At 47.3% G+C, this 21,000-nt stretch overlaps 1 protein-coding gene and 1 pseudogene across 2 annotated transcripts in view; both read right to left on the bottom strand.

Annotated features, from left to right (window-relative positions):
* Positions 1 to 21,000, bottom strand: part of LOC149340521 (alpha-tocopherol transfer protein-like) — a 71,947-nt gene that overhangs the window by 7,723 nt on the left and 43,224 nt on the right. For both annotated transcript variants that reach the window (XM_089549324.1, XM_089549323.1), the window contains exon 2: positions 3,560 to 3,802. In XM_089549324.1, the coding sequence (XP_089405450.1) occupies positions 3,560 to 3,802 (243 nt within the window). The remainder of the gene's footprint in view (positions 1 to 3,559; positions 3,803 to 21,000) is intronic.
* On the bottom strand, positions 6,554 to 20,939 carry LOC149340523 (uncharacterized; annotated as a pseudogene).

The raw sequence follows: 21,000 nt of genomic DNA, 5'->3' as shown, positions 1-21,000 counted from the left end.
GTACTGGCAGATGGCACAGAAAATCTCAGCGATGGCAAGAAAACTAGGGTGACGTCATCAAGCGGTCTGTATGGCACACACAGCAACCCGAGCACCGCCATTTCTGATAATCCTGTACACACATGTCGTTCGTCTATATATACTATATATACCGTTGTCTATATGTAACGTTCGCCTAATATATACCGTAAATAGTTGCTTTACTCTATTTGTGAGTTCGATATTGCAGAATAACATTGACGACTGAAATGAACTTAAAAACTGGCGTTTAAATATAGGGGAGAGAATATTCGTTCTTTTTCGCTATGCTGCGTAAGTCCCAAGAACCTCAACAAGACCAAGCGTAAACGTTGTTCTTTTTTTTTTTAATTTCTGCCCATTGCGCCTCTTCCTTCACGGTGTCTAGGTGTCCATTTACTAAAAACTGAACCTCGTTATAACTAAGTTGAAGGGGCCCGGCGATTACTTCGTTATAGCCGTAGCTTCGTTATAGCCCGTGTTTACAGACACCAAGGGGAACCGTCATTACTTCGTTATATCCATTACTTCTCTATAAACCATTTCCTTATAAAGAGGTTCGACTGGAAATAACCCCTACACAGACGCGCACAGAGCGTTCGTAGGACGTTCCGAAGCGTTTCGGTGTTAAGCATCAACACAGGCATTTTTACATTTTGCATCCACCAAAATTTACGGAGGGCACTAGAGACTGCTTACGTGCTGTGAACTCAGAAGCATCTGCGTTATCGTGGGCTAGTGGCTAACTGTATTTGTTTGCTAGTTAGCATTAGTTAGTCACCAGTAATAACGTATCAAAGGCCTTTCCGAGGTGGAAGCCTTAGAGTGAAAGCCTTTAGAAGTGCCGCTTTAACCGAGCCCCTACGTCACTTCCGGCTTTTGCTTTCGCTTTAGATTACGTCACTTCCCGTTTCAGTCCCGGTGCGAGGACGTCACTTTCGTTCTCACTTCCTGTATGGTTGACGTCAGTTGGGGTTCCGGGTCCGTGGTGACGTCCCACTGAATTTTCGTGACCACTTCTGCAGTCAACAACGCTGGGTTTCGTTGCTGATATAAGGCTTAAAGCGCGGCAGTCGCAGCTGCGATTCTATAGTGGGAACTTGCGCTCAGCAGCCGTACCACTTGAACTCATTATTAATGTCACTGCGCTCAATAAAAAATGCGTTTAACCCTGTTGGCCCTATCTAATATTTTGGCAGAATAATTAAACCAGTATTTTGTAGTTTGCGCACTCCGGGGATAATCGTAGCGATTGAAATTGTGTACGTAGTAGAGAATACAATTATATTGGTTACTACATCGATAGTTTCCTCCAACGGCGTTTTGCAGTACAGTGCCAAGGAATTTAATATCGACTTCCAATACTGACCGTAACTAAGTTCCATGAGCCTTTATGTGTCGTTCAATAACTTCGGCACATTCTCTCCGCTAATTGCAGTCACTCGTATTGTCTCTTGTCGACCTCACTGCTGATAACTGTTGACACAGCACATAGGGCGGGAAGGAAGAGAACAAATCCCAACAGCAGCCAGTGCCTGGTACGCGAAAACAAAGATAAAAGCCTCCAGAGTGAATTGTTTAATAGAGACAACATAGCGGTTAGACGGCGCCGCGCCATTGTTTTGAAATGTTGTCTGCGACTGGGTGCGTCGCGATAAACAAGTCTGGTATCCTGCCCGCTTGCATGAAGCTAAAAATTACGGGGGGCACTCAGACTACTTATACGTGCTGTGAATGCGAAAGCACTTGTGTCCTATCGTGAGCTACTTGTTAGCCATACCTGTTCACTAGATAGTATTAATTAGTAACAAGTACTAATGTGTCAAAGGCCTTTAGGATAACGGCCTTGAGGTGACATGCCTTTAAGTTGAAGTCCTTTATGGTAAAGGCTTTTAGTTTGAAGGTTTTTGGGTCCAAGGCATTTAGAGTGAAGCTTTTATGTCAAATGCGTTCTCCCTAAAGGTCTTCGCACTAAAGGCATTTGGCCTAAAGGCATTCACCCTAAAGCCTTTGACCTAAAGGCCTTTACTCTATTGGTCTTTGATTTAAAGGGCTTTGCCCCGCCGCGGTGGCTCAGTGATTACGGCGTTCGGCTGCTGACCCGAAAAACGCGGGTTCGATCCCGGCTGCGGCGGCTGAATTTCGATGAAGGCGAAATTCTAGAGGCCCGTGTGCTGTGCGATGTCAGTGCACGTTGAAGAACCCCAGGTGGTCGAAATTTCCGGAGCCCTCCACTACGGCGTCCCTCATAGGCTGAGTTGCTTTGGGACGTTAAACCCCAATAAACCAATAAACTAAAGGGCTTTGGGTACCTGTGTATACATTGGGTCGACTTTTTTGTTGACTCTCTTCTGGTTCCTATGGAAGCTGCGCTGACGACGTTATTAGAGTTTTTTCACCGTTTCGTCTGGACAGCCACGTCGGGTTTCGTTGCCGATGAGCCACGTAATGATTTCACATTAATAAGATGACTTAGGCCTAGATGGACTAATCATATGTCTGAACCCTCTCTTGGTTTTGAGGAAAGGAAATACGCCTAACTGGCTAACTTCGTGCATGGACGCCTGAACTGCGCAATAAGAAAAAAAAAAGCAAACGGTAGCTAACAATTCTGAAACCTTTAGTCGGCGTTGTGTTTTTTTGTTTGTTTTTCCTCTTCCGAAGCAAAGACGCTCTTCGGTTGCCCAAAGCCTTTGTAACGAGCAGAATCCTCTACTCGACCCCCTATCTCCGCCTCAAGAAACACGACGAGAACATCTTCGAGGTGATCAGGCGTAAAATGGCGAAGAAGGCCCTCGACCTCCCGATAAACACGTCTGCGAAATCGGCCCGCGGAGCGACACCTGTTTTTTCAATTTTTACCCTCTTATTGCGTATAAAAGCTAACTTTTCAGTGAAAGTAGCCTCTTCGTCATTATAATTCGGTAATCTGTCGAAACGTGACTGTTTTGTCCCCAGTGCTGCTTCAGAATCTGGGGACAATGATTCTCCTCGCCCTGGCGAAGATGCAGAGGTTTAGAGCTGCAGCGGTGCCATACTCTCCCCACTACGCGAGTGAAGAGACGACAGCGTGACCTCGAGGCTTTTTACACCCGCGGCCGTCCGTCATTTCACGGATGAAACGATTACAGCGGGATAAGGTGTTTCGAGAGTAAATTTCCAGTAACACTTAATGAAACTCGTAGCACGAGTATTCCTTACTTTCGAATGTAGAAGCGAACGTAGCCTCACTATTTAGTTAGGCCTCTGAAGCCGAGACGTCTTCGAAGAAATCGCGCTTGAACCCCAGTAACTTGCTCATGTCTCATATCAAACAACTGCCTGTTTACTAGTTCCAAAACACATCCCGATTCAGATCGCTGCTGCCCTGCCTGTTAATGCATTTCAGCACGCTTTCCTTTCTAATTAGTAGAAGGCGTCTCCTTCCATATTAAATTTTTGTTGTTTGTTGTTGATACCGCCGTAAAACTGACATCTTTGCAGCCGTAGCTACAATACAGCCTTAGCAAGAACCCATATATTTTCATTCCGGTTCACTTACCGAACTTGCAGAAAAGGACAGGCTTGCCATGCAGATTCTTCTGCGGCAGAATGGTGAAGAGATCTTGAGCAATTTCCCGGATCTTCTGAGGTTCCTTGAGCCCTTCGAAGATTTTGGGGGCAGAGGCCTTGATTGCGCAGTACTTCTTGAGTGAGTCCAGCGCCGCCCTGGCGTCATATTTTCGAAATCGTAGAAAGCGTAGCAAGTCGGTAGAGTCTGCCGAGGCCTTCAGCTCCGGTTCATCTAAATATTAAAAGAGTCAACAGCAAGAGTTGAACTCGCAGTACTTGTTGCGTCTACAGGTACCGGAAGCAAAGCCAGATGAGTGCATTTTCAGTGTGAAATGAAATACGGCCTTGACCTGTACGACGCAACATACAGTCTGGTTTCATAAGCCCTGCAACTGATCCTGGCCATATATTAATCGCTTGGCGCTTTATTGCTGTGCAGTGCGCCGTGATAGAGCTCCACTGGATCCATAAACATCGCAAGGTACAGGTGATATTTAGCACGGCGATACGTCCGCATATTCAAGGCGGCTCCCTAAAGGCTTCCACGGCGGCTTTGCACGTGAGAAGAGTTGTCGCAGAGCCGCACTATATAGGGCCTCCTCAGTGGCACGACCTCTGACATGCTGAATCTTCATGCAGCAAGAAGGACTGCCCCTCGCATGCGAGCTCTACCAGAACTTCGTCACGCAACCCAGCAACAGTTCTGAACTTCTGATTACGTGGCATGTAGATTTTGTCAAGACCGACCGGTTTAAGGATATCTCAGGATATGTAGCAATCGATAAGCGCAATGCAAATACTTTTTTCTGCTCATTTCTCACACCTGGTTTGGTTTGGTTTGGTGTTTTCCTGTGTGCAGAATTCTTTTCGCATACATGTTCTTTTCAGTTTACATAATCTCCCCCTGCATATGTAATGCCCGAAAGAGCCTTTAGGGTAAATAAATGGTTTGGTTTATGGGGGTTTAACGTCCCAAAGCGACTCAGGCTATGAGGGACGCCGTAGTGAAGGGCTCAGGAAATTTCGACCACCTGGGGTTCTTTAACGTGCACTGACTTCGCACAGTACACGGGCCTCTATAATTTCGCCTCCATAGAAATTCAGCCGCCGCAGCCGGTATCGAACCCGCGTCTTTCGGGTCAGCAGCCGAGCGCCGTAACCACTGAGCCACCACGGCGGGGCATTTCTCACACCTGGTTTGCATTAGTGCACGGGTGGCTTGGATACTGACTTTGTTAACACAGCATCCGTTTGTCTTGCACAGTGTTTCTGTCTGAGAGACTCACTGCGTTCCGGTGCGAGAGCCGTACTGTGATTCTAGAATGAGTACGTGCTAGCCTGTCCAACGCTCATTCCTGATGTTAGTACAGTCAGAATTCGTTGTCACGGAACAGCATATATTGAGTTTGAACTTATACACCGCACTTGTGCGAAATTTGGCTAGGAAGGCGAGATCAAAGTGGCATAAAAGGAGCTTAAAGTTGACAACTGCAGTGCATCTACACAATAGTTCACTCTTTGCAGCAACACCATGCTTAATCAAGGCTTAACTAACTATTGTCTTAACCAAAGCTTAACCATGCTTAACCATTGTCACTGCGTTGGTTCTAAATTACTGTGATGTTGTATAAACTATTATAGAAACTTAGTTATAAAGCTCGCTCTGAAATCTCAGTATCATCAGCATTGTCACCGACAAACAATAGGCTTATAACAGGAGACTGTTACCAGAACAGGGGAGCTCAAGGGAGAAGGAAGCCGCCAGGATCAAGCCTAAATAAGCCCAAGCAGTCGCCATCCAAATGGGGGTGCCACCAAAGTCGTTATCAATGTTTTATTATACTCTGAAAATTATAACCAGAGTTTTTCGGTGTCTTTCTTATTGAAGGACTCCGCTTATACATTGACGCCGGGTTATTCAGCCCTTGGGTTATGGATGAAAGTATACACAGTGTATGACATGTTGATGATAGCTCCATCCTCCTTCAAAATCCGAGCTTTGAATTGAAAATATCGCCAAGCAAATAAACGCTTCATTCAACCATGCACACACGTCATTGCGGTACCAAAAAATGTCCCCATCTACGCGTTTATTCCTAAATTAAGCTGATAAATTTTTCAAAAAGATGCCGTGGCCACAGCAATCGACTGCCCTCAAGACCTACAAAGCTCTGTTCAGCTTTTTGAGAACGACTGGCTTGAGGGGCCAGTTGTGACAGTGCCTCTCGCACCCCTCTCTCTTTCTCTTTCCCTTTTCAATCTGCCCATCCCTCTTCCCCAGTGCAGGGTAGCCAACCAGAACACCCTTCTGGCTAACATCCCTGCCTTCTCTCTTGGTCTCTATCTCTCTCTCTCTCTCTTTGTAAAAACCAGCGAATGATTTAGTCTCAAGGGCACAGTTTCGGCACGGGGAACGTGCCGAATGCAAACGATCGACAGAAATCAAAGGCATGTTCAGTGTAGTGTAACAGAAAATCGTAAATATCGCTTTGTCACGTGATTCCTTGCGCAGGGGGCGATTGCTTTATAGCGCGCGCCTACGGGGAAGCTAGAGATTTCGGTCCTCTGCGGCTCACGTTTTGTTGAAGGCGGTGTCTAGAACACCGTCTGGCTGGTGGCATATACTTTCGAGCGCCATTCATGGTTGTGCGGGGCCATCAACAAACATACGTTCTGTCTTACGCTACACTATGGAGAAAAAAAAGCATGTTCTGAGCCTCGTATTAACGACCAAGCCAGCTATTTAGGTGATATGTGCTTACAGTCCCAAAGAAGGGTGCAAAAGGGGTGAGCTTACCAAAGTGGGAATCTCTTATTGAGGAAAGTTTACGCCCGCAGCTCTTATTGGTGCTCTGAGAGCGAGATGCCCGAGCTGCGGTGACCTCCGCTGCTTGAGTACACATCGTCATTTCTGCGTGTATGCCATTGCGTAATCCTGAATCGCACAAATGTTTATAACCTCTGCTCAGTTTCAGCTGCGCGGTCAACCAAAAGAGGAAGGGCTGATGGGCTTGTCTTTCCGAGAGCAAGCCTGTTTCAAGCAAAATGACAAACCATTTATACTCGCAATGCTGCCATGTAAGATACCTTCCGATTAATGACTCAAATCAACGATCTCTAAGAACGGTCATTGCTCTCCATTTCTCACGGTCCAGCATGCGGGGGTACTTATATGCACGTGCAGCCCTATATAGGAACTGCGTGGGGTGGGATGCGGCAACCGAGCGTAGCGCGGTTAAGTTGTGGCACCCTATGAGTGCGACAGTATTAATGCTCATCATCTAAGTCCTCTGCAAAACCAAGGACCGTGCCACTCTTCCCTCCGGTCCGGCCACGGTGGAATATCCCCAATCGTCAGCTTGTTGCTTCGTCAAAATCCCACTTCAGCCAAGAGAGGAAGTACTTGAGGAAAATTTATGACAGAGATGAGTGTGGTACTTCCTCTAGATCACTTAGTGGTTAATCAATTGTTAGACCGGTTTAGTGTCTCTTCCTGGATAATTTATAGATAGCCAGCGTGTATGTAACGTCCTTTGACTGCGCGACATGCTGAAGAAAAAAAAAAGAGGTATTTGCCCTTTGTCGTTATCATGTATGTTGATAAGGCAGTGCTGCGACGCGCTTTTCTTCAGTCGATTTTTTTTTTTTTCTATATCGTGGTAGAACTTTCAGTTGCCAGAGAAAAGACGCCAGTGTGCACGCTTTTATGTTATCCTTTGCATTCCTTTCATTCGATATTTAGTGTTGCGCGCATCTCCAAGCCAGTTGCGAGACATTCTTGACGAATGGGTTTTAAGAGGCGTCGAAGAGAACGTGAATAAGCCAGCGTGTTCTGCGGCAGCTGCAGGCCTTGCTGCCAGTGTACACAGAAACAAACCTTAATCATAGTGTGCATGTTTTTTTTTATTATTATTCATGATTCGATAATACGGACAACTCGCTTTATGTACAACTTTCCTCGTGAACCAAAGTATCCATATTAACGAGGCACGTCTGAGCAAAACTTTGCGATTCAAAATCTAGCGATTAAAATCAGAAATTTGCAGTAGACCTGCAATACACGTTTACTTATAGTTAATGAAAGGGTAATGGCAGGAAAGAATGGAGATATTCTGCAGGCAGCTAGTCAGGGAGGAAAGTTCTGTCACGGCTTTGATGCACTAGCGACGCTCCGTGGTAGGTGACGAAGACGATCGGCAGCGGTGGCGGGGACGATCGCGGAGACGGCACCGAAGTGAACAGCTAACCCTGGGAAACGTTCAAAAGGCTGGACCTCCCCAACGGCGGCCTCCCTTTTTAACCTTTCTCCCATAGATTCGAGCCCATTTATATATATATATATATATATATATATATATATATATATATATTGTAATGACTGACACTGAGACGCGCTGAGCTGAGCGTCCGCTCGATTGCCTAGCCTTCTTTTTTAATCCACTTCCTCGTCTTCTTCCGCCCGCTTCTCTCTTCTCTTCGTCTTTATTGTCTCGGCATCACACTCGGCCACGACTGCGGACGCCCTGTTGATTGTAGGCCGCGTCGCAACCAGACCTCGTTGTACACGCGGCCACTCGTCTCGCCCCGCTTCAGCAGCCGCTCCTTCATGGTCTCATCCTTCACCTCTACGTAGAGCAGGTTGGTGCACTTGCACACCTCAGCCTCGAAGCGGTCACCCTGCTCGGTGTTCCTGGGGTAACCGTCAATCAGGAACCTTTGGCTGTCGCCACGCTCTTCCTCATTGCTCCTTTCAGCAGCTGCAAGACCGTGACCAGTGGGACGAGCTCACCCTTCGTCATGATCTCGTTCATCTCCTTGCCCAGGTCGCTGCCGCACTGCACGTCCGCCCGCTGCAGGTCACCGGAAGGGATGTGCGTGAAGCCGTAGTTGGCCGCTATCTACTAGCATTGGGTACCCTTGCCGCAGCCGGGGCCGCCGAAGACAAACACGACGGGAAGCTTGAGTTTTAGAGGCCCGTCCATTGGCATCGAAGTAGGGGAAGGAGCAGGGGAGCAGGCCTGGCTGGAGGCGGAACTTCCTCAGCCTTCTCATCTTCTTCTTCTTCACCATAAGAAAATGGCACATACCCACGCGGGGGGATTGGCCAAGGTGCGGTGGTGAATGCCAAGGAGGTATGAGTGCGGGAAAAAAGCTAAGTAAAATAGTAGAATGTTTGAAATCAGAAAATATGTATGAATTGTTAGAAATGTTAATAATAAGCAAATTAGATACATCAGGAAACAAACTAAAATACGCTTTTGGACATTCAGTGGAATTTTATATGGATTTAACAGGGTAAGCGCCCAGTTGCAATGACGTAATCATGAAGGTAGCCGCAAATAGTGCTTAACGAAAATCCCGTGGCGCTCGCACCAAACGAGAGCAGAACTGGTAAAGACAAAGGGAGTCCTAACCTCGAAAGAGGGTCTTCCAAATACTGTTTTCTCTGAAAAGCGAACCGCCGGCAAGAGAGGAGATAATGGTCAATTGATTCAACTTCTCCGCATGTGTTACAAAGGTTACTCGTAGCGAACCCGCATCTGCATAAGTACAAGTTGAGGTGGGGGATTCTGCATCGCAGAAGCGTCATGGACACCTCACACCGCCTTGTCTTACATGATCGAACATTCCATGGGAACTTTAAATGTTGAAAGTCCACGGTATTCAGCAACGGATCACCCAAGCTGGCTGAGATATGTTGGAACCGCTGGAAACGGGAGGTCTCCAACATAATAAGGTGCGGTACGGGATATATTACAGGGGCAGTTAGAGCTGACCTTGCCAAAAAATCGGCCACCTCGTTGAAATAGATTCCCGAATGACCAGGTACCCAGACAAAGCGGACCTCCCTTACTGTGCGCGGAACAAAAAACCTAAGGGAACGCATCAATAGAGAGGAGCCGGAAGTTTGGAGAGCGACTAAAACTGAAAGGCAGTCTGCAAGGATAAGTACCTGTGCTACATGCGTCGGAATTTTAAGAAGAGCCAAACCGAGTGCCAAAAACTCTGCAAAGAATACAGAAGTGTAATCCGGGATACGAACGGAATAGCTGAAAGCCAGATCCTGTGAATATATCCCAATTGCCGCCTTCTCACAGCACCCGGAAGCATCGGTGGAGAGAACAGCATGATCAGGAAAATGCTGTAAGTGCTCAGCCAGAAGACCATTTAGGATATTTGCGGGCATGTGTTTTGCATGGGATGGAAAGATATGGTCGTAACAGAAGACGGGATCAGCCAGCGTGTCAGCAACTCGTTGCAAGGAGGTCAGATCGACCTGAAGCGTGGCCAACAGGTTCTGCGTAAACCGAACTTGCGGGAGCTGATAACGTGGCCAATGAGCAGAGAAAAACAGGTGAGGGTGGGATAGAAAAATAGGAGCATTGACACCGGGGCCGGGTCAAAGGACCTGAGGAAAGTGCGCACCGTGAGTAGTTGGAAGCGGGAATATAGATCGGGAATACGGGCTTCCAGATAAAGGAGAGCATTGGAAGCCGATCTTGGGAGCCCTAGGCATAGCCGTAGGGCACGCCTTTCCAGTAAGGCTAAAGGCTGCAGCTTATAGTTTGCGCTGCCAGAGAATAAGACGCAGCCGAATTCCAGAATTGGTCTCATATAAGCCTTATAGAGTAACAGTAAGGTGTCGCGACGCATGCCAAAATTTTTATTGCCTATCCGTGTCAGCCGGCCTAGAGCACGTTCGCCTTTAATAACATTATTCTTAATATGCTGGCGCCAGTCCAATCTTGGGTCGTAAATAATACCTAGGTATTTAACCGACTCCACCTGCGGAATTGGGGTGTTACGGTAGACTAGCGAGATGTACAAAGGGGTGTCTGGAGGAAATACCAGCACGCCGCACTTGCTCACATTAAGTGATAAACTAATTTGGTCCAACCAATCTTCAAGAGCAGTCAGGTATGCCTGCAAAGACTGGTAAAGCGCATGAATATCCTTTTCTGAGGCGAAAAAAGCTATATCGTCTGCGTATACAAATACTGTAATGTTGGGATGAATGGGGATGTCTCGAACCAATATGTTAAATAGCAGCGGTGACAGAACAGATCCTTGCGGCACACCAGGGCCGCGGCAGACCAGGACAGTACCCGGACAGTTGCAGGCTCTCGACCGTGTCCCTGCGAGGTCGTCATGCAAGGTGGTGTGTTCGAAGCTGCGTCGACGCATCAAGGGCGACGCCGGTGGTGGACTATCTTCCCGATTCTCATCAAGCTGCCTGCCCTGATGCAGCCTCTCTCTAACGGGAGGGGACGTGGGAGCATCCAATTCTCGTTCGATTTGGAACATTAGGAGGCGCGATACTGATGGCCCGCTGCCGACCCTGGAACCCGGAGAAGGCGGCAGCCGCGAACGGCCTACTGGTAGCCTGCGTCCGGAGCGGGACCCGGAAGTTGCTGGCTGCCGAGCAGGTGGCACTGGAGGGGTCCGCTTTCCGCTGAGGGCCTCGTAACCCTCGTCGATGCGGTCCTCTTCGCGGAAGTCCACGCTGGAAACAGGCTGACGCCGGATTTTGTTGTCTGGGAAAATTGGCTCATGAAACTGACGTCCCGGCAGCAGGGGACGCGGTTGTCCTGGAGTGGCCGTCATCCGTTGAGGCGGCAACCCAGGCGACCGCACTCCAGGCGGCATGCTACCCAGGCTATTACTGTTCGGACTTGAGCATCCGATGACGCTGCTGATAGCCACTGAGCCCGGAGCCGCCGTCACCGAGCTGGCGAAGCACGGGTGCCGTGGCGAAGGTGGCGTCATCAACCCAGCACTGCCTGCAGGAGGCGGCTGCGCCGCGGGCCGACCGAAGCGGTGTCCATCATGCGTCGATGCCGGAATGTTGGGATGCCTCATCGGTCCATGAGACGGTTCCCGAGACATCAGCGGGGACGGTGGCACTGCTGAGACGGAGCCCGCGCTCCCGATGGAATTGGGAGGAGCGCTGGTTGCATTTTGGCCGGGAACTGCCGACACCTCGGCGAGCGAGGCGGTCATCTGAGAGCGGTGCACCACGGAGGACGCGTATCCGCTCGTCGGCTGCGGTGACTGCGGTGGCGGACTGACGATTGTGTTGGAGCCGACCCGCAGGAGCTCGGATGCTTCCACCGCAGCAATGGGCGCCTCAGAGCCCAACGCCTGCTGCGGCCACGTGCGGCCCCTGCAGGCCTGAAGAAGGCGTACCTTATCTTGATTGTAAAGGGCGATGTCTTCGTCTGGAGCCTGGCGCCGCGCTCTCATCGTCGTGAGTTTGGCGTCGTGCGCAGTGGCCAGGGGTGTAAACGCGGCAAGAAGTGCAGAGGTCCAGGCCGGCCAAGTGGTGTAGCGGCGGCCTTCGTACCGGTGCCAGGCGCGGGCGGCACCGCGGAGATGGTCTTCCGCGACGGCGAGCGTGGTGGCTGGAGACCAGGCGAAACGCCGGGCAGCAGCGTCGACCACTTGAATCCACGCTTCAACGTCGTCAGAAAATCCACGGTACTCCGGAATTTGTACCGTGGTTACTGGGTATCCAGGGGACAGTGAAGCGCGGCCAAGCGCTGCAGTCAAAGAAGCAGATAACTCCCGGATGATGGAGCTTCTGCGGGTCGGCTCCAACACAATCGTCAGTCCGCCACCGCAGTCACCGCAGCCGACGAGCGGATACGCGTCCTCCGTGGTGCACCGCTCTCAGATGACCGCCTCGCTCGCCGAGGTGTCGGCAGTTCCCGGCCAAAATGCAACCAGCGCTCCTCCCAATTCCATCGGGAGCGCGGGCTCCGATATATAAAAAAGGGATAACAAAATCTTCAAGGCAACTGATTAAAAATACAATAAGCTGGGGCAGTCACATTGAAAAACTTAACAGATTTATTCAACGTTTCGACCGGGGACTGGCCTTTTTCAAGAAGACCCTTCCATGCACTGTATGATCATTCTTGAAAAAGACCAGTCCCTGGTCGAAACCTTGAATAAATCTGTAAAGTTTTTCAATGTGACTTCCCCAACTTATTGTGTGTGTATATATATATATATATATATATATATATATATATATATATATATATATATATATATATATATATGTATGTATATATATATATATATATATATATATATATATATATATATATATATATATATATATACGAGGTCTGTTAGAAAAGTATCCGACCTTTGGCCGAAGAAAAAAAACTGGCATAACTGGAGCGTTAGAAACCTAATAACCTTCAGAGTAGTCCCCTTGGGGCTCCATATACATCTCCCAGCGGTGCTGCCATTGTTGGAAGTATTCCGAAAAGGCCCTTTTCGGAATGGAATTTAACTCTCCTGTCGTTGCAGCCATAATGTCCTTTCTTTTCTGAAATCGCGCTCCTTTCAATGGCCTCTTAATTTTAGGAAACAGCCAGAAGTCGTAGGGGGACATATCAGGAGAGTAAGGAGCCTGTTGAACTACAGGAGTCTGGTTTTTCGCCAGAAAAGTCTGAATCAAATGCGAGGAATGTGCAGGAGTAATGCCGCGAGGGATGCGCCAATTTCTTGTTGACCTCAATTCCGGTCTCTTGCGCCGCACAGCACCGCGTAGGCGATGGAGGACATCCCTGTAGTACTGTTTAGTCATTCTTTGATCCTGTGGGGAGCGTACTCGTGGTGTGCCACACAGAGGGAGTCAAAAAAGCAGTCAGAAAAACTTTGACATTGCTGCGCACTTGGCGGGCCTTCTTTGGTCTTGGTGACGTGGAATGTGTCCTCTGTGACGACTGGGATTTGGTTTCCGGGTCGTACCCGTACACCCAAGACTCGTCACTAGTGATTACGGCGTCGGTGAAGTCAGGGTAACTGTTTGTGAAATCCAGCATCTCCTGTGAGACTTCATCACGAGCTGCTTTTTCTCCACCGTCAGCAGCTTCGGCACGAATTTCGCCGCAACTCTCTCCATGGCCAAATCTTCGGTGATAATGGAATGTGCAGAAAAATTGCTGATATCCACCTTTTCCGCAATTTCTCGGATAGTCACACAGCAGTCCCGCATCACCACAGCGTTCACTTCGGCAATTACCTAGTAATTTAGGCATGTTGATGGCCGACCGGAGCGTGGCTCTCTCTCCACAGATGTGCGGCCGTCTTTAAACCGGTTGCACCACTGCTTAATTTATGTGCTGCATAGCATCATCACCGAAAGCCGTCTGAACATTTCGAATGGTTTCCACTTGGCTATCGCCAAGTTTCTGGCAAAATTTGAGGTAGTAGCGCTGCTCCTCTCGCTCCGCCATTTTCCTTGCAACAAAAAACCGACGAGAGCACTGCGCACTGCCTCACTCAAACGCTGCTTCCCAGCGACTGACGCTATCGGCAGGCGGATTGGATTAGATTGTAAAACGTTTATTGCCAACAGTCTGAAGGGCATATAGGCCCCCCGCCTAAACGACGGCCAGAAGGTCTTGGCTCCTGGCGGCGTCTTCGGCCAGTTGGACGACTTTTGTTTGAGTCTCCGGATCGGAGCTGAGTAGGAGAGCCTCCCATTGTTCAAGTGACTTTATTTTTTGTCCCTCCAGGGGGGCAAAAGGGCATTTCCAGAGAATGGAAAAAATTCGTGCATGCGCACGAGGGTTCAAGGTCGGCTGCTGTAAGCGCGCTTGTTTCATATCCATCAGGTGTTCGCAAAAAAAAAATAAAGTCTTTTCTAACAGACCTCGTATATTTCTTGGTCTTCAGTCAAGTTCGCGTTTATTCCTCCTCTCCAACATGTCAGACCAACTGGCCCAAAGCTTCCTCTTGATACATGTTTTAATTGCGAGACAGAATACCGAAAAACAGAGGGCGGTTTGGACCTGAGTTTCAGTTCTGGACACGGCGGGCGTTGGGGCATAAGCCATAGTCACAGCCGCAGGTCCTAAACGCAGGGGCGAAAAAGCGCTGCGCCACTTAAATTGTATTTAATGGTAACGGCAGTTAAAGGGGTAGAGACACCAAAATTTGCGTAGTGTTTTTTTGCCTTGGAACAATACGTAAGACAGTAAACATTAATCACCTCGTGAAATTCGCCCACGCTCAGTAACTAACTTATAATCGAATTGCAGTATAATAATAGCTCTTTGTTCTCTTGGTGCCATTTCGGCTTGTGGAACAGTTTAGCGTAAGAGTTTGAATGAATTAAAAACACAAAGCAGCGGTTATATTGCCGTTTCTGTATGCGTCACGTGATCTAAAGCTCACTTGTGAGGTCATAACCATTGCCTGGCAACAGAATCCGAAACTGAAACTGCAGAGGAAAAAAATTCAATTACAAATTATTTATTGGGCATGAAGAATTCTACGTGGTTATCCACGTTTAGTAATGTCGTACGCATCATGCAAGAGCAAAAACACAGCCAGAAAAGAAATCCGTGCCTGCACTCCTTTAAACAAAGACTGTACTGATAGGCGATAATTTCATTTTTATCTTTTAACGAGGTATCTGGACGCTATTTCACTTGCGTCCCGCATTAGTCTTTCGCAACCTTCGAGCTTCTCGCGTCCTATCTTGTTTGATGCCTTTTGACCAGAACAATGAACCGACGAGTCCTTCATGTCTCGGTTGTCCATGCAGCGGAAACTGGACGGAGATATCAGAAATACTTATTCTGGGAAGCATGATAAGGGCACTGCATATGCGCATAAAACGACCTGGCCCACCAGTGACAGAGCATCGGAGCTGAAAGCCTCAGCTCACGTCTCCCGCTCCGAAACGTTGACCAGCGTTACGTAATTCTTCCGCAGCTTTTGCAAACAAAATGGAGTAATGGCTTCTCGCAGCTTAATTACATGGTGTACAGCAATTATTAATTTGGACTCGGCCACTTGGTTCACTCACGAAAATAAGTATGCTTGCATGCAAGAAGTTGAGGACGAACGAGAAACACATACGACATGAACATTGCATTGCGCAACTTGCACTTATTTTATTGCTCGGAAAGCAGGCAAATTACTGGTATTTCATACCCAACAATTCTGAACAAAAGCATTTTCGAATGAGAACCAGTTTATGAAGGATTTTTTTTTTTCATATATTGTAAGATTTCACTTTAACAATCAATATACCCGCAGATCTCCTGTCGGCAGACGAACTTTTTTGTCTTTGGTTACAGGCGCGAAAAAATACAGAACACAAGACAGAAAGACGGGACGAAGCGCTTCGTCCCGTCTTTCTGTTGTGTTCTGTTTTTCTTCGCGCCTGTAACCAAAGATGAACAGTTACCAACTTGCCCAGCAAGACGTTCTTTTGAACTTTTTTGCTATTAACGGTTTTGCTGTCGTCAAAGGCAACCCCCCCCCCCCCCCCCTCCCTCCGTTGGTTTTATGGAAACACTAAAGAAAAAGATTTTGCAACATATCGGAAGATTGGACCATTACCTTCAATATTTCCATAACAATACCTCACGATATTTCAGTATCAAAATTTTTTGTACAATAATGTTGGACATGAGTATCAGGGACGCTTTGGTAAAATGACGGCGTCGTGTGTGTGAAGGCCCTGTGAGCGAAGCCTCCATCAATTCCAATAGCACCAAACACAGGACACCTTTCCACCGCATTCCTTTCGCTAGGGGGCTGCCCAGCCCATCCCCCGCCACCCACGATACGCTTCTACGTCCATCAGCCCCTCGCATTAAAGGGAAACTGCATAGGTTTTAGAAATCGACGAGCTTAAGAGGGTCGAATGCGTGAAACTTGCAGGTAAAGCGTGCGAAATCTTTTTGGGCTAGCACTTGAAATAGTGAAGTAATCGTCGATTAAAATCCGGACGCCTTTCAAGCTTCTCCGCAGCGCACAACGCCAAGTGGGGGGCGCATGATGACGTCATCGAAGGTATCGGTACATTTCCAAAGCACAAACGCCTGCTTTGAAGGAAAAAAGCAATGCCACCGAAGGCAAACCCTGCCGCGAGTTGTTTGGCAGCGTCTAACGAGTCAGGGCAGGGCGTGGCTGACGACAGCAGAAATTTGAAACCATACCTTCCGTGACGTCATGCTGAATTTCTCTGCACTCCTCCGGTGCATTGAGGAAAAGCGCAAAATTCAATCCTTGATTACGTCACTGTTTAAAATGCTAATTCAGAAACACTTGGCATGCTTTACCTTTAGCCTATATAAATTTGAATCCCTGAATATCACGAAATTCTCAAAAAAGTGCTGCAGTTGCCCTTTAACTAACGACGTGACGCCAGCTGCGCCTCTAGCGGAAACACTGCGAAACACATGCGCGTCGATGTCTACCGGTCGCGCGCGCCATACCACGTGATCCGAAAGCGCGGGGCCGAGATTATGTTGGCGTCGTCTGTATAAGTCTCGACAAGTGAAACCCTTAGCTAGAAGGCTGGCCACCCACTCACCCACCGCCACATTCGGCCCACCACAGTGTAAAAAAGAAAAAAAAAATGTGCGTAAAATTAGTCTTTTTGCACAAAAGTTCGGTGACCACACAGAAAATATCTGTTAAAGGCCCGCGACAGAAACCTGTTCACGATTAAAATCTACATTTCCTGCTCTTACAGCAGTTACACGTGAAGAACCAGTCACGTGGCCCGCCACTTTAGAAAAAGTTTCTTTAAAAATGCAGGCAACTCGTTATAAATAAGTTTGTACATTTGTAGAGTAAAACACGCGAGCATACAAGCAATTTTCTGCGCGGGTCAATGTGCATTTTGTACTGTGAGGTCTCCTGCTTTCCTATAGTCCTGCACTCTTCGAGATGGTCGCTGTCCCATACTTGTCGTGCAGCACATGCGTTTCCTGCGTGGTTTTACCGATCGGACTATCTGCGAAAGAAGACAAGCGGAGTCAATTCCTCATGTTTGCTATGAATTGTTTTTATGAGAGACCTGTTGCTAGGCGGTGCTGTTATTGTGTAGACATCGCACGATCCTGCCCGACCGAATCTGTCCTTTTCCCGACACTATAATAGCACTTAATACCCGCGTGCACGACAGTCATTGTTGTCGTTATCTTTATCAGGCATTTCCTGCAGAGTGCATGCATACGTACACCCGATCACGGCGCTATTTATAAAGGTCCCAACCTATGAAAGCGTGCGCCAAGGCCAATAAATGCATGAACGCCCTCTTGCAATAAGAGTACAGATGCGTGCAGTATGAAAGGGAACATAAAAGTGCGTGACGTTGCAGGACTCGAGGCAAACGCTGTCGCAGGTGTATGTTGTTGAGTCGAGAATGCAGGCCGGCAGTACACGTCAAAGGGCTCGATCAAAGCGTACTGTCTTGTGCGGAATGGGAACCACAATTCCTGAAACCTGAGGGAACCCCATCGCACTTATGACCAACCAACGCGCGACCGACGCCTAATGTCACGCTTTCGCGACTAGCCTTCCATATTCCGCCCAACCTGATGACTGCTGACGAGTGTACAGCAATCGCGCTAACGCTGAATCTAGGATGCTCTAGTTAGGGGGATGCGTCTTAATGGCTGGCAGTCGGAGGTAATTGTATAACGCCGAATTTACCGCAGACTGCGTGGCCGAAGGATCACCTTTCGTTAATCTGGCTTCGCTATTTGAAACTTAATCTGAATACCTCAGATAGCGCTTGCAAAGGACTACAGTGTGGAATCCATGCATTATTCAAAGAGCTGGCCATGATTAAACTGACTTTGAAGCTTTGGACAACATTCTATCATTATTGTATAGTTATAGTTGTGAATTCATTTTGTGAATTGAATTATTTAGATATTTTTAGTACGTTAATCTTAAACCTGCCCTTCCATCCAGCAAAGCTGTAAACGTTATGGATTCTAGGCAGCGCCAATGAGGGTGCCGCAATGATCAGCACAGCTTGGCACCAGGAGCTCCTGCGCGAATAATCTCTCTTCAAATCTTCATGTTTTCTAAGTTCCTTTGGCCACTTTTTTAACAGCCTCAAAGCGGGGTGTATAGCGATCGTATACACCCCGCTTACCTTTAGCCACAGCCATTTTTTTAATATACTGCCACACAGCAGGTATAACAGGATTAAAACTAAACTATGTCGCTAAATTTAGGCAGTTGACACTATGAATTAAGGTCATTCTCGGACACCTAGCCAAACACTGTACAATAATTCGTGGTTGGCTCAGTGGGAGTGTTGTACGTGCGCAGTCCAAACTCTTTACCCTAAAGCCACGCATTGTCACCACAGCACGAGCTGGCAGTACATTTTTCGATAACGATAAGCGGCACGTTCGATCGTGATCGATCGAATCAGGATCGAGACGCCATTTGTAGAACATAGATGTTACTGACAACCTCTTTGCCTTGAAAATTAAGATGGCTGTCTTATTTGCTTTTTATTTCTCACGCCTCTTTTTTTTTTTTTTTTTTGAATCGCATTCTTCTTTTTTTAGTACTGAGCTATTTCCTAAGTTATAAACTGCATTATTTTTATTTCTCTGACGGCTCGTGCAATTTTTCCATTCAGCTTTTACGCCACCGGTACTCTAGTCCTCTCTTGCTCGTCTTTACAGATGATGTTTATTTTGCTTTAACTATCCCTAAAACTCAAAGCTACATGAGGGTTCACTATGTCCTTTTTTATTTCCGCTTTAAAGTTTACCAAAATATGTTTAGTGTTTTCTACACTCCTTCCGCATGGTACACGAATACTATAATCTATCTCTGCATACTTGATTCTGTTTTGCCTGGTTCTAAGGCAATTAATAAACAACATTTCCATCAGGATTTCGCTCTTTCCAGCTGTGCAGAGAGAGAAAACCTTATTAAAATTATTCTTTAGTTCCCATTCCCCCCCCCCCCCCCCCCCCCCCCCGGTTCTTAGCCGTATCGGTGTCAAGGACTTCGTTTTTGATGTTCGTGTTAACTTCCTTTTCCCCTTTGCGCGCGTACCCTGTCGTAAGCGTTCTAGTCCTTTCCCTTCAGTGGCTTGTCCGCGTTTTTGGCTGCACAAGTACCTGAATTGACAGTTGACAGTTGTACATCAATACATCAATGTCCGAAATAGTTATCAGTGAGACCGGTATCTTATCCTTACTAGGGAAGCTTAAAACATCATCAGCATCAGATCACCTTGGCTTTAATAACAAAATACTCAAAAATTCATCTGATGGTATTCATCGCATCTTGTCCGCTATTTTTTCACAATCTCTATCATCAGGCGTGATTCCGCTGGACTGGCGCCTAGCTAAAGTTGTGCCAATTTTCAAGTCTGGCGATCGTTCCTCACCACTAAATTACCGACCCATTTCATTAACTAGCACTGTTTGCAAACTTCTTGAACACGTAATTCACTCGCAGGTAATTAACTATCTTGAAGAACATAACATTATCTTTAAATATCAACATGGGTTCCGTAAAGGCTACTCATGCGAAACGCAACTTGCCGGATTCATTCAAGACATACATTCATCGATTGATGCTGGCATTCAAGTAGACTCCATATTTCTTGATTTTTCTAAAGCTTTCGACAGAGTACCTCACAACCGCTTATTAATGAAACTAGCACTGCTTAATATTCACCCTCTTGTCATTGCATGGGTTAAAGATTTTCTCTTTTCCAGGTCTCAATTTACAACTGTCAATAACCACAATTCGTCTTTCAGCCAAGTACACACTGGCGTCCCACAAGGAAGTGTGCTTGGCCCCTTACTTTTCCTAATATTTATCAACGATTTACCGGATTCCATTTCTTCCCATATCAGACTTTTTGCTGATGATTGTGTAATTTATCGCAAAATTTATTCTAACACCGATTGCCAATCCCTTCAATCTGACCTGGATTCAGTAACAGCATGGTGCCAAACCTGGCTTATGCAACTTAATCATTCAAAAACTAAATTGATGTCTTTTACTAACCGAATGTCTCGAATTCAAACAGCATACTCCTTAAATAATAGCTCACTCGAGCTAGTCACCACGTATAAGTACTTAGGACTTCACCTTCATTCTGACTTAGCATGGAACCACCATATTAACCTTATGCTTGCATCTGCTAATCGGTCATTAGGTCTCTTAAAACATAACCTAAAGCATGCTCCTCCTCACCTCCGTGCTCATGCCTATACCACTCTATGCTGATGATTGTGTAATTTATCGCAAAATTTATTCTAACACCGATTGCCAATCCCTTCAATCTGACCTGGATTCAGTGGGCAGGACGGCAGCAGCCTCTACAAGATGCCTAATCGTTGCATGTTCTTCGTGCAGATCCTCGCGGCTGTTGCTGTTTCGCTTTTTTGCGACTTCGACTCAAGAGCGCCTGCGCAACCATCAAGCTTGCGGCACGTGGATGGGACCATCAGCTTCGCTACGGACTGCCATGTCACCCTTGTTGGTGATATACCTGGCGTGCTCCCCTGGGCACCTGACGGCTTCCCACGTGCCTGTCTACACCGTCCAATCACCATCGGCCCTTGGTCTACGTCAGCTCTTCCTCGGACTATAAATCGGACCGCACCGGCGCACCGC

The sequence above is a fragment of the Amblyomma mixtum genome, chromosome 6, assembly GCF_055824585.1.
Source record: "Amblyomma mixtum isolate Tamu chromosome 6, ASM5582458v1, whole genome shotgun sequence".
In the NCBI taxonomy this organism is placed as follows: domain Eukaryota; kingdom Metazoa; phylum Arthropoda; class Arachnida; order Ixodida; family Ixodidae; genus Amblyomma; species Amblyomma mixtum.
Note: the sequence above shows the minus strand (reverse complement) of the source record. Positions and strands in the feature narration are given on the sequence as shown.